Genomic DNA, 21,351 nt, shown 5'->3' on the forward strand with positions numbered 1-21,351 from the left:
ATTAACTCGAAATGCGTGTTATCGGTTTTGATCAATGTTATCAGGAAAAGTGTCCAAATGAAATAAAAATCGTGAATTTCGCCAAATACCTTGATACAGAATACTCACGTTTTCAATACGGTGTAGTGATACAGTGATTAATTATATAACTATTTATTGTGATAAACATAAAAAGAAAACTGAAGAAACGAAATGAGGAATTTGTAGTTAATGCAATACAGAACCAATATATATATATCAATCGATAATCAATACGTAAAACATAGTATTTTGTACCATTGACTATGTATATATGTCTGTGAGGTTTTGAATTTAATTATACAGCTGGCTAGTTTTAACACTGTTTTACAAATTCATCATTACGGTTACTGAAATAGGACTTATGTTCCGTAAAGAGAACACGTGACCATAACAAATTCCTTTAAATCGTCGTACACTAGGTATTGCATAACGGAGTACTTCGTGATACGTAAACATATCTCTTATTAGGAAGAATGTTTTAGCGCGTTACTTGTTGGAAGGGAGATAACAATGACAGACCAACTGACAATTATGCAACAGGATTCATTTCCAAAGGTAAGCTAACGATTTCTTACGCAGATATGATAACCATAATATTGTGATTGGTTTCTTCACTACATGAAGAGAAAACAATTCACAATTGAACTTTTTGAAAAAGCCAAAATTTGTACGGGCTGGTTTGAGTTTCACGCAGGACACTTGATTTTCCAACTTACTGGTACAATTGATACCTGTCGTTAGAGACAATTATTCCAAACTGTGATTCAGCAAATTATGTCGTAAATTGAGACAACTGAAATTCTTACTGTGATATAATAACGATTATTAAGTATCATCAACAACTCCTCTTCCTGAAGTGAACCTTACACAAACGACTTTCAACAATTAAATGATATACCTGTGGAAGAATACATATTAAAGTGGACATATGGGTTGTTTGATTACATTGTAGTTATATACTTACATTCATACATTAATCAGTTTTCGAGAGGACAACATTTTTAAGCATGAGATCAAATTTATCGTGTAGAGGAACTTCACTAAAGAGATAAGTCACATGTAAAGATAGGAATACGCTACAAGGCCATCATCTGAGGGATATGTTCATACAATAAGCACTCTGGCGCGATCACATGATTGTGGTTATAATACAAAATGTTACTATAATTCACTCAGCTTTAACTAAAAACTAGTTGATTACAGAAAGTTCTTCAAATTTGCACATGTAAAGAAAATTCTAAACATGTGAATCTTCTGCCAATTTTCTGTCATATTATCTAAAGATTGTTGAACATTTTCATTAATACATTCTCTATCCTGTAACATTCACAAGTTATATTCGTACTGCAATGTGAAGGGAAATACACTGCTACCACAGCTGTAACTGCAAAATGATCCTGACAAACTAGAATGTACGTGGCTGTGTAAATATATTTTGTTTACATTTTATGTGAGGTACCTATTCCATTTGCTCAAAAGCACTGTATTAATAATATATAGGAACAAGAGTCAAAATACATGTTCGCTGGCGATTTCATAAATAATACAGATTAACTTATATGCGTTGTATACGTTTCCGAATAAATGATAATTTTTGATAAAGTCATTTTACACATGGTACTATATATCACCGGTACATATGACATCAAGTCAACACAATTAGGTTTCCTTTACTTTTGTTAGCCGAGCGGCAATCTTCAGGCGCAGGTTTAATGTCTTAGTCATAGCGTTGTGACAGAACACAATTGTGATTTTACAAGAAAATACTATCGTTATCAGTGGTATAGCGAACTATTTTTTTATGTGTGAAGCTCACGTCAACCTGTCCGGTTCGTATAATCTTTTTGTAGAAGTCGTATCCGTCATCTCACAGAAAAAGTTATACCAAAACAACCTCCTGCAACAAGTATCAACGCGTGCACTTTTCTCGTGTCTGGATACCTCTTGTGGACTCGTACTCCCCACGAGAATGAATTTCTCGTATGACTGATTTTTATCCAGCAATGTGCTACGTGATAACAGTGCTGAAACTAGAATATTAACAGCAACCATATGAAGAGGGTTATGTTGACTTTATATTTCCGCACATGTCCATGACAATATAAGTCTTCAAGAGCATGCAAAATGTTAACATTATGAATATATTTTGTTTCCACGAATTCGTTTATTTTAGGTCACAATAAAGTTTTGTATCGAAAGTAAAACTTATCAATCTTAGTCTTCCGTAAACGGCTGAACAATGCCTTTACAGAGCAATGGGCCACCTTTGTGAAGAAACAATGCCGGCCACACTTGATACTTAACCCGCTTTCCTCTCTGTGTGTAGTTTTTGTAGAAATCCACGTTGATGTCACTGCCTTCTTCCATATCTGCATCAATGTGCATCGGGGGCTTCTTGATCCTCATCCACCAACACAAATTGACGCAGATTCTAGCGAACTTTGTGGTTTTCTCTAGTGATGAGAATGGGACCTGGTATTCTGACTCTTCCGCAGTGTTGGCTTGTTGGATGGTGTCCTGATTTGGTATAGTCTGTGAGGGTCCAAGATCAAATCGTTTGTGGTTTCCCTCGGAGGCGGCTTCGTCCTGTTTGTTAGCAGACTCACTATCACCTTCTCCAGATCTAGGCAAATTTTGGTCGCTTTTAATATGACCTCCAAGTTGTTTGAACAGATTCGTGAACCGCTTCTCCATCGAAGACAGGAATTTCTAGGATGAGTGAAAACTACAGTTAGACGTTTGTAGGACATGCATCAACACCTCTGATATCGTGAATGAAGACAAAGCCAAACAAATTTCTTTTTAAATCAATAAAGCGGACAGTGTAAAGGTTTAAAGGCATTTCATGGCATATCAAGCAAAAGAATAGTGCATATTACCGAAATGAATTATCAACCATCCTACAGAATTGAAAGGAAAGAAAAGTCAAAGCACGAAATCTAATTTCTTATATATTTGACATGTATTTGAAAAAGACAAGATATATTAGGGTTAACACTATATGGATCAGTCATGTCTTCCTGCAAAGCATCGAGTTGAAGATTGCATACTTACAGATTCGACAGCTGTTATCAGCGTAGGGACGCATGTCTTCTTAAGATCGTCAAATTGTGTCATCTGTTCTTGTGTTAGAGTTTTCCTGATGTCTTTCTGTTTACATAAATTGAAACCATAATTATTGATACGATTGTAATTGAGAAAGATTGAAAATAATAAATATTTTTAAGAAGGGATCGAGTAATAGTCGATTGGAAGTGAATGACATTCAGATTAAATTTAATACTAAAGGAGATCTTATTGTCTAAACAGTGCAAATCTACTTTTTGTTTGGACAAGCAAAAATGTACAAGTTGACATATTCAGTCACTGAAACATTTTAAAGTTTATTGGTAGAATATTTCTAAGCGAAGTTAAGTGTCTGTAGTGAAAGATAAACATTTTGATCTGAAAGCGTACCTACGTACATGTACAAAATAACATACTTTTAAAGCTTTATTAATTTTGCACTGCTATACATTTGTACTGAAAGAGCTACTTATAACGGCTATGTCTACAACAATGAATATACGTGTCTAGTACCTGTTCTTGTTCGGCACTCTCTGGATCCGGACTTGGCAAACATATCAGTGACTGTGTGATCGTTTCTTCATATCTCGCCTCGGTTTCACAACAAAACGTGAATGCCTCCTGTAACGTATTTATAACCATGATTCATTAGATATCACAATCATGACACAGTCAAAATCTACGTCACTTTGACGGTTCGTGGGGTCCACACATCAACTGTATTACAAGCGCACCTATTATGATGAGTATAGCTACCTGTTATTGAGTAGAGGTGTTCATTGGATTATTTACACTGTAGTGAGTGCATGAATAACTGACAAACCATCAGAAATGCATTTGTATTTTTTGTACATTCTTTTTTCTCGACTGTGAGGAACCATATGGATATACATATATCAATATGTATATTTATTTCCTAAAATAAAATCCACTGAGTTTATACTGCTAGACACACATACTTTACATGTATAATGGAAGTAAAGAATTGAAAATGTTCCCTTTATTAACATTCTTGTTCCGACACCCTACTTTTTTTCTGATTAGAAAGTCTGAGTGTAATGGGTCTACAAACAAAATGATATTTATGAGTACTTGTGTGTCAGAAAGGTCATGACTTGATACATTCGATCGCATTAACTCGCCATGGAAAAAGTGACAATGTCGCTATTTCATTGCAACTGATGTATGGATGGATTTGAATAAATTAATCTAATATTGTAATACATACAATGAGAATAGCCCGGAGGGTTCTGATGAAGACCCCTTCAACGCCATGGACAACACTGGTTTCATCTGTTAATTCTTCTAACGCATCCGTCCATTCGTTGTCATACAGCTCGGAATACCTCTCTGATAGCTTTGTAGGGCGGTTAGAATCACTGAGGTCTGTAATGGCGGGGTTGCCATGAACCAATTTATTTCCTGCTAGTTTACTTAATCTGAAAAAAAGATCTCAATTATACATCATGTATTATCATTGTCATTCTACCTCACAATGCCGGGTTCTGATGTATCCTGTGTAGCTGTTGGACAATTTGTAGCCTCTCAATCACTCTATGTACACGTGTCACGTTTGGATGAAACTTTATACCAGGATCAACTTATTCTTTATCCTACTAACAACCTTACCACCACATGTTTGGTTTGTCATAGCGCAAGATATATGGTTCGGAACTGTGTCCATGACAAACCACAATGTATATATTTGATGTTAGCTTTACACAAAACCCGATACCTCTAGCCGCCGTACTAACACATAATGTGTCAAAACTATAACCCTGCCATGTATAAAAGCTCATTGGCTGTTCAGTTCGGCAAGCACACCGAATCTATGATATCATGAATTATATAAATGATCGCTGTATACAATCAGATGAACGTTTCAACATATTCAAACACTCAATACCAACAGAGTAAATAATTATTAATCATACATGACGGTCTGACAATAAAGTCTAAACACTAAACCATCCTCTCCGGACATATCTACCTTTACAACTTCAAAATATTTTATTTGTTTTGAATTCCTAGACTAATATTACACTACAGTTAACCAACAAGATCTCATACGCAATTACCCTCAATGTTTAGCTCTAACGACTTAAGAGCAGATTAACTAGAGACATTGTACGTCAATGGTACTGCACAATGTAATGGTACTATGTTCAAATTGTACAACAGGCCGTTGACGGCACCGGACAAAAAGACAAAAAAGTCATTCTCGTCCACCGGGAAGCTCGTAGTAAGATGCAATTGATTGAATATGCCAAATACCAAAAAAATGTTGAGAAAGTGTATGCATGTATGCATTGTAAACGGGAACTGCGTGAGCTTGGTGTTAGTTCTCAAGCAACACAGGGTGTATAAAAAGTTGTTGGAAGAAACTGCTTAGTATACACAATCCATACCGTGTAAGTAAGATTTCTTTCTCCGCCTTCAAGTCTTTCATTGTTTTTCTCGTCTCCATTAAGGCTTCTTGTAGTTTGTCAATTTGTTGTTTCTGTCGTTGACAATGCTCTCGCAATTGTTCTTCATAATCTCGATTTACGTATGGTGTCGCCCGATCAAGCAGTTCAGTCAGTTTTGCATTTTGTCTGCAAAAGTATATCAGATTTGTGGTGTTTAATATCTTTCGTATCCTAGGAAACCACTCAGTTATGATCAGAATACATTAAGTGCTTATATTGAGGACATACAATATGATGATTATCATCATTTCATGAAACGTAATCTCTACTAAGTGTTTGCGATGTAAATATATTCGTACTGTTGTGTCCTAAGGTCCTTTTCATGCCAGCGTAACTCCTTGTCATAGAACTCTGTTTGCATCTGTGCCATCTTGCTGAAAATAGGAGAATAACAGGATAATCAATGGAACTGATGATGCACGAAATTTAACTGATATTCTGAGATAGTTTGTTCCCGACCATCTTCTTTGACAAATAACACCCTACCTGTAACATAATATGAAAGTGTTAAGATACGTCTCTTGATTTTAAATAAGACTCACCTCTGTAGTTGAACAACCATTGCTTCTAACTCCGAAACGTGTGCTTTGATACCACTGGAAAAAGATTGCCATAGATAATGTTCATTAGGAACAACTGAGTGTAGTTATATCAAGTATTTAGGGATGCATTACCCTGTAGAATAGACATGTTATCAGTTACATTTACTCAAAGGTTTTCCAGGAACGTATCGCTAATGACTTAACTGTTTATGTAGTAAACGCTGATATCATTGTCCTCATACTGGATACCGTATTTAACATTTGATATGATTGTCCCCATACTGTAGGCCGCACTTTACATTTGATATGATTGTCCCCATACTGGAGGCCGCACTTTACATTTGATATGATTGTCCCCATACTGTAGGCCGCACTTTACATTTGATATGATTGTCCCCATACTGGAGGCCGCACTTTACATTTGATATGATTGTCCCCATACTGTAGGCCGCACTTTACATTTGATATGATTGCCCCCATACTGTAGGCCGCACTTTACATTTGATATGATTGCCCCCATACTGTAGGCCGCACTTTACATTTGATATGATTGTCCCCATACTGTAGGCCGCACTTTACATTTGATATGATTGCCCCCATACTGTAGGCCGTACTTTACATTTGATATGATTGTCCCCATACTGGAGGCCGCACTTTACATTTGATATGATTGTCCCCATACTGTAGGCGGAACTTTACATTTGATATGATTGTCCCCATACTGTAGGCCGCACTTTACATTTGATATGATTGTCCCCATACTGTAGGCCGTACTTACATTTGATATGATTGTCCCCATACTGTAGGCCGCACTTTACATTTGATATGATTGTCCCCATACTGTAGGCCGCACTTTACATTTGATATGATTGTCCCCATACTGTAGGCCGTACTTTACATTTGATATGATTGTCCCCATACTGTAGGCCGCACTTTACATTTGATGTTTTTGTCCCCATACTGTAGGCCGCACTTTACATTTGATGTTTTTGTCCCCATACTGTAAGCCGTACTTTACATTTGATATGATTGTCCCCATACTGTAGGCCGTACTTTACATTTGATATGATTGTCCCCATACTGGAGGCCGTACTTTACATTTGATATGATTGTCCCCATACTGTAGGCCGCACTTTACATTTGATATGATTGTCCCCATACTGTAGGCCGCACTTTACATTTGATATGATTGTCCCCATACTGTAGGCCGTACTTTACATTTGATATGATTGTCCCCATACTGTAGGCCGTACTTTACATTTGATATGATTGTCCCCATACTGTAGGCCGCACTTTACATTTGATATGATTGTCCCCATACTGTAGGCCGTACTTTACATTTGATATGATTGTCCCCATACTGTAGGCCGTACTTTACATTTGATGTTTTTGTCCCCATACTGTAGGCCGCACTTTACATTTGATGTTTTTGTCCCCATACTGTAAGCCGTACTTTACATTTGATATGATTGTCCCCATACTGTAGGCCGTACTTTACATTTGATATGATTGTCCCCATACTGGAGGCCGTACTTTACATTTGATATGATTGTCCCCATACTGTAGGCCGCACTTTACATTTGATATGATTGTCCCCATACTGTAGGCCGTACTTTACATTTGATATGATTGTCCCCATACTGGAGGCCGTACTTTACATTTGATATCAATGTCGTCTGTATATTTGTGTCGGTAAATCACTTTTAGGTCATAAGTTTGTTAATCTAGCAATTACCAGTGTAACCAGCATACGATGGATCACTGTTTTGTAAAACAATGAAAAGATGTTGTGACTTACTGCTCTCTTGATTCTCTTTGTGCCCTTAACATTCCAACCAATTCACCATACTTTTGATGTAAAGCACTGCATCCGTCGACAATATTCTTCGACATCCTGGTTCAATATATAAGTATTAGAATACGGTTTTCTGCAGAAAATGCATTTATATTGAATAGTCAATGAAAGTTAATATTGTTACATCGATCAAGATTATATCAGTTTCAAAACATAACGCAGTGTTGTATCTAATGCGGTTACGTATAAGCACTTATAAATACCACTATATCAGATAACAAGATGTAGCCGGTGTCTGATTTTCCAATGTATCCAACAAAATCCGATAGTTGAGCTATACTTTTATAGATAGTTCGGTTAGTCCAGTTCCATTATAATTATTATAATCTTCGTCCTCGAAATAACTGATGGTGAACGACCGAAATATCTAATGACAAGGTACCTCTAATCAAGAAGGTATATTCTCTCAAATTGATTCAGGAAAAACGAAAGAATATCATATTAGTGTATTTTCAGCCAAAACTTCTTGTCTGAATACTCCTCTATCATAGGGTTTCTCTAAAGCGTTCTATAATTTGTTATGCTACCCTGACCTTTACCAAGAGCACGCGCACTGCGTCTTATTATCCCTCGTGATATCGTTTTCTCTGTGCACTTTTTCAGACGGATGGATGTACTAATTAAAGCATGAATAACCGCTTTTATATATAAAGTATTAATTGTAGATATGATTATTCCGTTAACACAACATCCTATAGATTAACCACTCAAATTTATTTACTACCGGTGTTAAAGTGTAGGTAGATAAAACTAAGTTCCATTATAAATCAGGAAACCATTTTAGATATCAGACAATCACATACCGTGGCCTTTCGTCTTTTTTTGATGATTCCCATTCATGTGCTGCATCTTCCGTAACTTTCTTTTCAGTATTCCTGGCATACATGTCGATGTATACGTAGCTGAACTTGTTATACCAGGTCTCTTCCTGTGTGAAATCCACTTCAGCAACCTGGTTCCTATCACAATAGTAACGATAGTGACAGAATGACGAAAAATGGAAAGATATATATATATATATATATATATATATATATATATATATATATATATATATATGTCCTGTATCATATATTGAAATCATTTCATATCTTACCTGCTAATGTCGTTGTTGATATCTGTAAGTTTGTTTACTATTCTCTCCAGTCTTACCTGCTAATGTCGTTGTTGATATCTGTAAGTTTGTTTACTATTCTCTCCAGTCTTTCCTGCTAATGTCGTTGTTGATATCTGTAAGTTTGTTTACTATTCTCTCCAGTCTTACCTGCTAATGTCGTTGTTGATATCTGTAAGTTTGTTTACTATTCTCTCCAGTCCAGTACATCTGTTGTACATCCTGACAAAGTTTCTTTAAAAAAATGAAGTAAGGAAATATTAGTTTCTACATTAAAAAAAGTAACTTCCCATTATGATTATGCTAACATGTTGTTATGTATTTTTTTTATCCAAATAAAAAGAAATAAAGCAGGAAGGACTCGTAATAATGGTCAAAATTCTAGCTGACCAGACATCCGTCACGTGTAAAATGCCCCAACAAACTATTGATATACTTATGGGAACAGAGTGCGATCCCCTTTTGGCTGACGTTTTAGTTTCACACGAGAGATCATTCATCAAAGAACTTATCAAAACAGGTAACAAAGACCGTCAATTGCACTTTCAGATATATTGATAACGTCTTATCTTTCGATGGCAAAAGATGTATAAACCATGCCCATCGTACATACCAACCAAAACACATAAAAAATATCAACATGTCACTATAATCAAAATTCAGATTCAATAAAACTAGGGCAAAATATGAAAGATTTACACGGTAAAAACACAAGGAAACCAAACATGGACAGCTTCTTATCAAGCTGTATAATATGCGTGGGAATTTCAATTTTCCTACTGTGAATATTCCTTTCCTGGATGTAAACATCCCTTTACTTCCAACCTATGGTATTTTGATTCCATTAGTAATTCATAGATATCTAAAATATTATTGTTATACGAAAGACAGTGTCAATTTCTCTTTTTATCCTTTTTAGCATTAAACAATACTTTCTTCGTTCAATAGAAAAGAAGAATGGCATATACATGTATATGTGTTCTTCAACTTCAAAGCGAATTTCATACAATATCAAATGAAGTTGAAATAAAAACAAATATAACATTTTTGCCAATGAAATCAAGCGAATTATACCACGAATAAAAGAGTTACAAGACGCTTTTGTAGACTTGCACAAATGAAAAAAAATGAGAACAGAAACAAATAATAAAACCTGATAAAAAAAAGTAAACATAATGGGGTTATTTACTGGTGACACGGCATGTATTTCCATGATTAACATAAATTTCCTTTAAAGTCAGCAAGCCATGTAACTCAAATGATCTTACCAAGGACCAACCCAATCCCCAAACGAACATCTCGAGAGTGGACCTAGACATTACAGGAGGATCTATGTCAACAACAGTGACAGCTAGGTTGCCGCCATATTTTCAGCCGCGTAATCATTTGTGATAGTTCAAACTCTGACCGTTTTAGAGCAAGTTTTGTCTAGTAGTGACATGAATAAGAGACATGTTCTTGGAGAATATAAACAGTTAAAATGAAGTAAACGGATTGCCCACGAAAAGCTGGTCAGCTTCGTCCTTCTATATATGTACTTAATATACTTGTGATTTGACTTGTGAAAAAATAATGAAATAGGACTATTATTAGTGTCTACAGCGATAACAAACATATTTCACTCTTGTGTCTATCATTTTTGTTTCTATCATGAGTGCTCATCAAGTAACTCTGCTGATTCATGATATGAGGGGAAAACCAAATCAAACGGAGCCAGCCTGACAGTTAGGCCAGTTTAAATTCAAGACGTAATGCAGTTTTCCATATTATGATATCAAAATCATTTATGACTGACCTAGCCTATGAAAACTGGCCTAGGGTATATGTCACTAGTGGTATATTCAATGGAGTACAGGCTAGTAAGGCGACAGAGAACAATATCAGTATGGCGTGGTTTGAATTTTCTTTTGATAAATCGTGTTTAAACTATTTTCAGGACGAAGCTTGTACTTACTCTTTGCGTACTTCATTCATTTTTCCAATGTCCATCATTATCTTTTCGTTCATTGCCTTACAGCTTTTCTCAGTTTGTGCAATTATTCTGAAAACAAAATTAATATATTAATTATATTAAGAAAAAAAGGGATGTATGTACGTTACACTCGCGTATCGCAAAATATCAGTCAATATCAGAGGGACGAGACAACGGTGAAGTTTAATTCATTCTTGACGTCACTGTTGCTAATGTTATTGAGATGTCGTTGACACCAAATAAGTCTGATTAGATATGTCAACCACAGAAATGTTACCAACGCTTGTAAAAACAACTACTAAGCTGCATTGATGACTTAAATCTATATTTCGGTTACGAAAAACATTAGACAGTCAATTAAAATTATATCAAAACATCGACAAAAAATCATAACCTAACTGTACGCTATTGATATGTATTTGCTCAAATAATAAAACGACCCTTGGAAAAGTTTAAACAGGATCCCAGGGGTCGAATTTTGAAATTGGTATTAAACGCATTTATCTCAATTCCAAGTTTGAAATATTACAACTAATACCATCAATGTACCGAGTATTTCGTTCCTGTTGCTGCGGTCTGTGGATTGCGTTTGGTTTGTAGGCTTTGATTTACTTACCGTCTGGTTTCCAGTGAATCATGATATTTTCCTTTCTTTGTCCATTCCTGCGGTATCGGAATTTCACCGGTGACATTCAACGTTTCAAGATATCCATCATTCCCAAAATGTTGTTCAATGTTTGAATATTCTGCTAAGCATGGGTAATTAGAGCTGGAAAATAAATATATATAATATCGAAGGGCAGACTCTCCAGGATGGTGTTTTAATCAAATTATACGTATATCACGCTAAATGTCAGTCAATAACATGTATATGTTTATAGTGTTTACAGTTCGGCAACAGAAAAGAAAGAAAGATTTATACGTAGACACCTGAAAAAGTACAAGGAGAATAAGACCAGGTTTTCCGGAAAGTAAGTGTCTTCTGCTTCATCACGATACCTGTCATGTAAACCTTGGTCAATCCAGGTAAGCAATATCGCGTTCTCAAATTAGAACAAAATATACAACAACGGAACCAACAGGCAAATTAACGAGCATCAAATATGTCTAGCACTAAGAAATAATTCTCAATGAGGTCACGTTTGCGACCATAAATCTTCTTAATAGTTTTCATCAACCTGCATCTTTGGAACCCATGTGTTATGAGTTTGACAGTCAGTTGATGACTTCTTGCACGAAAATCGTGATAATGGGAACAGGTCCTTCAAGATCGAATCAACCGTTACATTATATATCATTATATATATAGGTTGGATATGCGTGTATATTGCTATCCAGAAAAGGAAAATTCACAATAGGGAAATTAAAATCATCACGTTTATCATACAGCTTGATGGAAAACTGTCCTTTTTGGTTTCGTTGTAGGAAAAGATCGAGATAAGCAGCTGATGTAGAAGATTCTGTCGTATCTTTGATTTCCAGTTCTGGTGGATATATACGATGGACGTTGTCAATAAATTTCTTTCCATTTAAAGACAAGACGCCATCAATATAGCTTTGTGACCTGTTTTGATAAGCTCTTCAACAAATTCAACCTCGTATGAAAACAGAAACAAGTCAGCCAACATAGGGGCGCAGTTGGTTCCCATAGGTATGTCAATAGTCTATTGGAATATCTTACTACTAAACTCTAAGAAGATGTTGTTGACCAAAAACTGTATATATATTATGATTTCGTCCTCCGTATATTTCTTCTTTGATTTGGAAGTACGTTTTACGAAATACGCTTCACTAAAGTTAACAGCCATATATGTATACCGCCGTCCACCTTTCTTGGAGACGAAAGCTCTCATAACAAGAGAATGAGGGTGTTCCTTCAGTTTAGAATGGGGTATGGTGGTGTTTAGGGTGGAAAATTAAATGTTCTTATAGGAGAAATATTTTTTAGAAGAGAGTTTGTTGTAAGATATCGGACACTCTACATAATTTCGTACCAGTTTGTCTTAACGCAATTATTAGTACCACCAAATGCTGTGTCATAATCTATATAAACATATATTTTCTTCTCTCACATACCTCAAACTTTCCATGTGTTTTGATAAAGTTTTGTTGACTGCAGTGAGAACTTTCCACCTTTGTATCAAAGATTCGGAATATCTGAAATAGAGTAATCATGCACGTTGCTAAGAATCAGTTAAAGAACTCAATTTATTCAACCTGTTTCATTTTTCGCCTCAAAGATACAAAATATCGGATTATGTTAATGCTGTGAATAGAAGCATAATGATTGGACAAAGCCAAAGATCACTGGCACTGCTACGGTGACGATGATTTGCGTTTTCAGTAATAATAAAGGGTTTCGCTGAATTAATAATATTTTATATCAATATATATCATATGATATATTCAGAGCTTCATCTGACATATCACGATTTCAATAAGTGATATATCACAGAACAAATTTCCGGGGTTTTCTTATCAATTGATCTTGTATAAAGACAAAATGAAAAAGTTATAAAATACAATTACGTTTTCTGATTGCTTGTACAGAAATGTACAGTGTCACTTGGAGGGTTATGTCTAAGTCGCTTTACTATCTCGGCTAGCGTTTTCTCCTCGTGACAACATCGGACAGCAAAGTGTTCGTGGATCCTGTTACAGAAATAGGTTTGTTTCACGCTTCAGGTTTAAATCACATACAAAATGACAAACACAAGTACACTTTAAAAAGCACAATAATTGGTACAAGTTTATGACTGCTCAAGACTCCGTCAACTATTATATTTTATAACCTGGATATATATGAAGAAATTAATACTTTACAATCTCGTTGTATCACATTGATTTACTATAACTGACAAAAACCTCTTAACAGATAACATTTGCATGCTGCCAGATTTGACACAGCATACCAACGACCTGCGCGATTACATATGAGCTTATTTCTTCTCAATAAAGTAACATAAAGGTTATTATTATTATTTTAATTTTTATAGTTTCTTTTCATCGTTGCCTTAATATAATATACTAATGGAAAAAAGTTTGTTTTCGATAATTATTGCTTTACATGATTCATTGATAATAAGTTTATTGTTTGGGTTTTTCGATTATTTCGTCATTACTGGATGCATTTAAATGTTTTTGATGTCCTATCACAGATGGCGTTTGTGTGAACAAGGGTACCCTACGACTTTCCTAATTCAAATCAGTAGCGTGTGCGCCCACCTCAGGCTTCAGTTCTTAACACCTATCCCATCAATATGTTTATTGTCCTTTGAGGAATATTATTTCCCTCTTGAATATGGGCATGTGTTAGTTGAGCGTTTCCTAACCCTTGTGTCCAGCTTGTCCCACAACTGCTCAACTTGGAACAAATTTAGACTGTATGGTGGCAAATCAAGAACTGGGACGTTGTTTTGAGCCAGAACGTCACGACAAACCCATCAACATGACGCCTCGCGTTGTCCTGCTGCAACGTAAGGCTACGTTGATGGATAAGAGGAAGGACGTGCGGAATCAAGACCTGGTCCTGATATGTTGATGGATAAGAGGAAGGACGTGCGGAATCAAGACCTGGTCCTGATGTGTTGATGGATAAGAGGAAGGACGTGCGGAATCAAGACCTGGTCCTGATATGTTGATGGATAAGAGGAAGGACGTGCGGAATCAAGACCTGGTCCTGATATGTTGATGGATAAGAGGAAGGACGTGCGGAATCAAGACCTGGTCCTGATGTGTTGATGGATAAGAGGAAGGACGTGCGGAATCAAGACCTGGTCCTGATGTGTTGATGGATAAGAGGAAGGACGTGCGGAATCAAGACCTGGTCCTGATGTGTTGATGGAACGTGCGGTCAAGACCTGGTCCTGATGTGTTGATGGATAAGAGGAAGGACGTGCGGAATCAAGACCTGGTCCTGATATGTTGATGGATAAGAGGAAGGACGTGCGGAATCAAGACCTGGTCCTGATATGTTGATGGATAAGAGGAAGGACGTGCGGAATCAAGACCTGGTCCTGATGTGTTGATGGATAAGAGGAAGGACGTGCGGAATCAAGACCTGGTCCTGATGTGTTGATGGATAAGAGGAAGGACGTGCGGAATCAAGACCTGGTCCTGATGTGTTGATGGATAAGAGGAAGGACGTGCGGAATCAAGACCTGGTCCTGATATGTTGATGGATAAGAGGAAGGACGTGCGGAATCAAGACCTGGTCCTGATATGTTGTAAGATTGCCATGGATAATCCTCCTCTGAATCTATCGCTTTCTGTTACTCAACCATCATAATGTCACTCACCATGACGTCGATAGACACGTTGTCGTCCATATGACCTATGTAGCGTGAAGCAAGACTGGTCAGTGAACAGCACAATTCTCCAATGGCCCAAACGGTTAGGTACACGAGCAAGCAGCCATTGCATTAGACATTGGCGTCTCCTCTACGTAAATAGCGGACCAATAAAAACTACTTCCCGCAACCGATTCCTAACCGTTTTCGGACACACTGGCCGACCATGAATACTGACAACTTGGCGTGCCGTCTGAAGTCTGTTACGGAGGTGCAAGAAACGTCCGCTCCTAGGACGGTCACTAAATGTCCCTATGACTCTGAGAAGTCCAACTAACAGGGATTATAATGTCTCATGTACACCATATTGTTGGGCTACATTACATTGTGAATGCCCTGCATTATCAGAGCAATGGCCCTACCCCTATCGACATCATCCTATAGCGGCATCTGTACTGTTCCTATATTTGATTTTTAATGATTGACCAGCACATATGGTGCAGGAGTACCCCGGATGCGCGTTTTCTTGAAAAGTCTTCTGAAAGCATGCAGCGTCGAGTGGGGTCACGGTCGGCTGAACTTTAACTGAAGAATATGTTCCCAACACAATACACGCAGGTAGCTCAGTGTCAAATTTAATCAAATTTCGTCCACGCGTCTAAGAGTCATATTTACAAAACCCGAACTTGCGTTTCTTTTTTCCGTTAGTATATCAAAACCAGCTAGTATAGCTAAAACATGATTTTGATATGTTTATAATATTTTATCAAGTATATACATAAGAAATGATTCTCATAATTACCAAACAGAATTAGTCGTCTCATTATTTAAATTGCTTATAGGTATAACTGTGTCTAGATTAAATAAAATACCATTTGTAAATGAAAAATGAATTTTCATTGCCAAATGAACTAAGCTTGATTCGCTTTTATCAGTTTCTGATAAAAGAACAACAACTGTTTGGTTTCGTACAGTTCTACTTTGCACTTCAACATAATGTATATTGAATGAACTCCTGTTCATTATCAAAAAATAGCTCCGCAAACGCGGGCAATATCCCACAGCCTTATTATAAAGTTAGAAATGTGTGGTTGGGGTGAGTGGAAAGTTATCTCAAGAATGAGATCACCGGAGATCGCCATTTTCACCGAGCATTTTGGCTCTATGGACGTAAATAAGCCTGTAGATTTTTGTTGGCATTTCCATTCCGCTCATTATGTCAAGACATCACTGCGAATCTCCATTTTCATTGGAGATGTTGGGCTTATGGACCTACGGAAGTTTCAGTTCTTGTTATATCCGACATTCTTGAGATAATGAGCGGAATGCAAATTCAACATGGCGGCCGATATCGGGCGACGACGAAAAACCGCCATATTGGATATAGCGGAATGCAAATTCAAAAGCGACGACGAAAAACAAAAAAGGTTGTGTAGGACCATAAGCCCAACATCCTCAGTGAAAATGGTGATCACCAGTGATGTGGTTCTTGAGATGATGAGTGGAATGCAAATTCAAGATGGCGGCCGTAACCACCATATTGGATATCGGGCGGCGACGAAAAACAATAGGGTTGTATAGGTCAATAGGCCCAACATCCTCAGCGAAAATGGTGACCACCGGTGTTGTCGTTCTTGAGATAATGAGCGGAATGCAAATTCAACATGGCGGCCGTAACCGCCATATTGGATATCACGCGGTGACGAAAAACAATAGGGTTGTGTAGGTCCATAGGCCCAACATCCCCAGTGAAAATGGTGATGACCGGTGATGTAGTTTTTGAGATAATAAGCGGTATGCAATTGTGGACGGCCGGACGGACGGACGGCGAGACGGACGCCTTGACGCCTAGACGGACGGACGGACGGACAGACAGAGACAGACAGACAGACAGACAGACAGACAGACAGACAGACAGACAGACAGACAGACAGACAGACAGACAGACAGACAGACAGACAGACGGACATCGTGCGTGATGGCAATACCCCACACCCTTTCGGGCTGTAGAGTAAAAACGGATGTAAAAGAGTATAAGTAGTTTTCAAGGTGCGCTGATAGAGACGGAATAATGGGATACTGTCAGCAAATGATTCGTTTTATACATTACAACTTATTTTAAAATGCTTTACTCAAACCAAGCGTGTCCAGTTTTAAATGCTTTCACGTCCTCCAAACGTTCTCGATACTCGTTCGAAGTGGAGCCAATCCTCATAAATTCCCCATCACTTGAAAAGTCATCAAGATGTTCACTATGGTCTGTCGAAGGTATTTCCATCGAGACGTGTCTATTCACGAAAAGAGGATAGTAGATTATTACAATTTTAACTAATCTTCTCAAAACCAAATATACCGCTATCCTCATTACAGGGTTTACTTCGGTATTTCTTTGTTATTGTGAGGTAAATTTCAAATTTTACACTACCACATTATGTCATACTTCCAAATATGGGAAGTTCGTTAACTGAATATGGATTTATAAAACAAAACGTATTTACCTTCGACTGACACGACTTAGCAACTGCTTTCTAACCAATTCTAGTCCAGTGAGATATCCGCACATGTGTTTCAAAACACTGGAATACACACAATAACACGAGAAGTTAAGCATACGAAAACCTGTTGAAATACATGAATTAGCGACATTTTCGAGACATGGAAAACAGCTGCAAGATAATGGCGTGTGTAACAGGTCGTTAAGGACGAATTACTGGATATATTTATTACCAGACGTCCGTTGTTTCATTTCTGTCATGATACCGGAACATACATTACATGGTCTTAATTTTTATGTAATCTCATTCTTTATTGTGTTTTTATGGAAAGCTTTATTTTCTGTCTTAGTATTACTGTGCTCTGCGGACTACGCTCTTTGACATTTCGAAAAGTTAGGGCCAAACTATCAATAGGATACTGACCCAAAGACGACATAATGTTAAGTTAGTCCGCCACATTATCAACAGGATTCTGACACAAAAGACGACATAATGTTAAGTTAGTCAGATCCTTTTCGTTAATGAAGAATTTTTGGAATGTCCCTTAGCACCGTTAGGTGTGTGTGAGATAAATTCTTCCTAAAGGTCCGATCAATATTTCGAGTTATAATGAATATTCATTGGAAACACAATTTGATATAGATAACAGAGAATCGTGACAGTCGGTACATCTTACGTCACCACCGAGGCAACCGTATATAAATATGGGTGTCAAAATACTTTTTATTGTAACTATACATACATTCATTATTTTTTTTTACAAAAACATTTCTTATTATTAATTAATCGTTCCTTGTTGATAGTGGGATCGCGATGTACCGATAAACTTCATTCCTAGGAGTGTCACAAAATGTTTTTCTTCTGATATTTGAATCAGCATCTTTCATACAACAACCTAACATGATTTGTTGCCCCTTATAAAAGGCCTTTTGCGGCCATCTGCTAAACGGATTATCGAAACACCTAAATCTACCACTACTTTTCTCGATTTTAGTTTATAACTTTGTATTTGTTTTATGTTCTGTGTGTGTGTGATATACTATCTGTGTAATATCAGTGTCTTGATAGAGGGAGAGACTGCTTCCAGAATTTGACACTTTACTTGTCTGTACTGTCGTATTTACTTTGTGCATATATATATATATCTGTGTGTGTTTGTTTGTGTGTGTGTGTGTGTGTGTGTGTGTGTGTGTGTGTGTGTGTGTGTGTGTGTGTGTTAGAGAGAGTTTGTGTGTGTGTGAGAGAGAGAGAGAGAGGTGGTGGTGGTGGTGGTTGTGTGTGTTTGTGTGTGTGTGTGTGTGTGAGAGAGGTTGTGAGAGTGTGTGTGTGTGTTAGAGAGAGTTTGTGTGTGTGTGTGTGTGTGTGTGTGTGTGTGTGTGAGAGAGAGAGAGAGAGAGAGAGAAAGAGAGATAGGTGGTGGTGGTGGTGTGTGTGTGTGTGTGTGTGTGTGTGTGAGAAGTTGTGTGTGTGTGTGTGTGTGTGTGTGTGTGTGTGCGTGTGTGTGGAGTATAATCCCTTCCCTCACAATTTTGTTTATAATACCTATTTCTGTTCCTTCACATCCAATATATAATCATATATACATGTAAATTACCTAGGAATATCGACCGATCCATTGTCAGTTTGGGAAAATTTGAAAATCGCTTTCAATTCTGATTCCGACCTGGGCTTGGCTCTATCATGTTTGCACCTGTCGATTAGGAAATGCATATACTAAATCCATTGTACATAAAGAACATATAGTTTTACACTCTTTTTAATTACACGGAAATTAAGAAGCCTACTTAATTCACTGGATATTGGATTGTAACATGGGATAATGTTTTCTGGAACAAAAGAGACAAATATGACCACCATTTTCTTAATATTTGAAAACAAACTACAGTGAAATCGGTCAGCTGTTAAAACCATTTTATCTAGGGAAATTGTATGTCTTACTGATGAGTAGGAGGTATGTGTGGAAATTCATCTGCTGCTGCATTTCTCGATACTTCGGCGGGAAAGTGAGCATGTGCCTGGTGAACTTCTGAATGGTCGGTCCGATTGTCACCCGATGACGTCTGTGGGCGTGTCCCAATGTTGTCATTATCCATTATATTTCTAATCACAAATGGACAATGGTGTTAATAAGCATTGAAAAATAGATTTGGCTGTCAGCATAACGAAAAACTGAAATCAAATTACAATGTAACAATCTTAAGTCAATATCTCAATATCAATTGTTCTAATCTATTTTGTACTTGACATTTTCTGATGAATATGCATGGCAATGCTGTCAGCACGATGGTTTATTTCCTGTTACACAACCCATTCATGATATCGGAATATCATTAGAGGTATATCTCAACAGATTGTGATCATCATTAAAACTTCATTATACTTAAGTAAAGAATAATGGGCTCACTAGTTTGGGTTACACTTATCAGAAAAACGGAACGATACAAAGGTACGTGTGTGAAAACATACTTATCCATATCTTTTGTTCTCACGTCAAGCTACAGTTGTGGGATCATTCTACCTATATTTCAACAGAATTGGTTGGAAGCATTATTAATCAATAAGAATAATGAATACCGGCGGATAATATATCCTCAATATATGCATTCGAGTGATCTCCCTTACTTTCAAAATTGAATAATACTGTGATTACCTAAAGCGAAAGTAGAAAATTAAAATCAATGTATGAACAATAAAGCGACATTAAATTATACTTATAGACATTATAACATACCCATGTGTGTCTTCGCTAACCGAATAAATAAATATGGACAGATACACGTGTTTTACCGTCTACGAAGTCGTGACAACATGACATTCTGTCCGAACAAGGAAGTAATGTTATAACCACTTTGTCTTGATCAAAGTCAACACAGATTTTCTGACATTCATCATCTTTTAAACATTGCATGATTGAGTATTTCCGTTTAATTCATCAATCAGTATCGATTTAAGGAATTATAAATGTACCGTACACATACTACGTTAATTAAACAACATTTTGAATTGGTTGCCATTGGGATTATACAAATACTACAGTAGATACACAATATAATCCGCATATCTGAACAAAACGATTTACCATATCCTTGTCGTCCGTACACGTTAGTGTCTGTAGATTTAGATCACATTATCTTTGTATCTTGTACAAATCTGATCGCGAGTTATCAACTGTGACCTCAGTATCAATGTATCAAACTGCAGACGAACTTCTGGGAATGCCTCTCAGTCTATATATAGCATAGTGCCCTACACACATACTGTAAATGTGTCGTTATGTCAATAATTGCCCTTCGCCTTACGTGTACCAACACCTTCGATAAAGTTTCCAACTGCCGCATGAGGACTCACTATTTCGGAAAAAATTGGGGATCGATAAACAAATTTTATAAAATTTAATGACTGCATGTTGATATTTTGACTGAAACACAAGTAGATACTATATAAATACAAAACGAAAATATATTCACTGTAAATAGTTTAAAATCCATCTGTTACTGAAAATAAAAGCGATAGTTATTATCACAAATTT

The 21,351-nt window shown here is 36.9% G+C and overlaps 1 protein-coding gene across 1 annotated transcript; it reads right to left on the reverse strand.

Annotated features, from left to right (window-relative positions):
- Window positions 1-1,283: 1,283 nt before the first annotated feature.
- Window positions 1,284-20,966, reverse strand: LOC132553108 (uncharacterized). Its single transcript, XM_060217320.1, has 21 exons — window positions 20,902-20,966; window positions 20,289-20,340; window positions 19,761-19,922; window positions 19,417-19,512; window positions 17,826-17,903; window positions 17,466-17,615; window positions 13,568-13,717; window positions 13,115-13,195; window positions 11,655-11,807; window positions 11,021-11,107; window positions 9,217-9,300; window positions 9,049-9,099; window positions 8,756-8,911; window positions 7,896-7,991; window positions 6,098-6,151; window positions 5,855-5,929; window positions 5,496-5,681; window positions 4,316-4,526; window positions 3,601-3,708; window positions 3,076-3,171; window positions 1,284-2,730 (listed from the first exon to the last, which is right to left on the reverse strand). Exons 2-21 carry the CDS (start codon window positions 20,294-20,296, stop codon window positions 2,236-2,238), a joined length of 2,577 nt encoding a protein of 858 aa, XP_060073303.1. The 5' UTR covers window positions 20,297-20,340; window positions 20,902-20,966; the 3' UTR covers window positions 1,284-2,235.
- Between the last annotated feature and the right edge of the window lie 385 nt (window positions 20,967-21,351).

The sequence above is a fragment of the Ylistrum balloti genome, unplaced genomic scaffold (genome assembly GCF_031769215.1).
Source record: "Ylistrum balloti isolate Yb309-2 unplaced genomic scaffold, AGI_CSIRO_Ybal_v1 Utg370298, whole genome shotgun sequence".
Taxonomy (NCBI): Eukaryota; Metazoa; Mollusca; class Bivalvia; order Pectinida; family Pectinidae; genus Ylistrum; species Ylistrum balloti.

Bases quoted from the DNA above. Each gene is read 5' to 3' on its own strand.
- LOC132553108 (XM_060217320.1), bottom strand. The intron at 13,196-13,567 runs GTAATTGTATTT...ACTCTATTTCAG, and splicing joins TGTACAAGCAATCAGAAAAC to ATATTCCGAATCTTTGATAC. The intron at 11,808-13,114 runs GTATGTGAGAGA...TTTATTTTCCAG, and splicing joins AAACACATGGAAAGTTTGAG to CTCTAATTACCCATGCTTAG.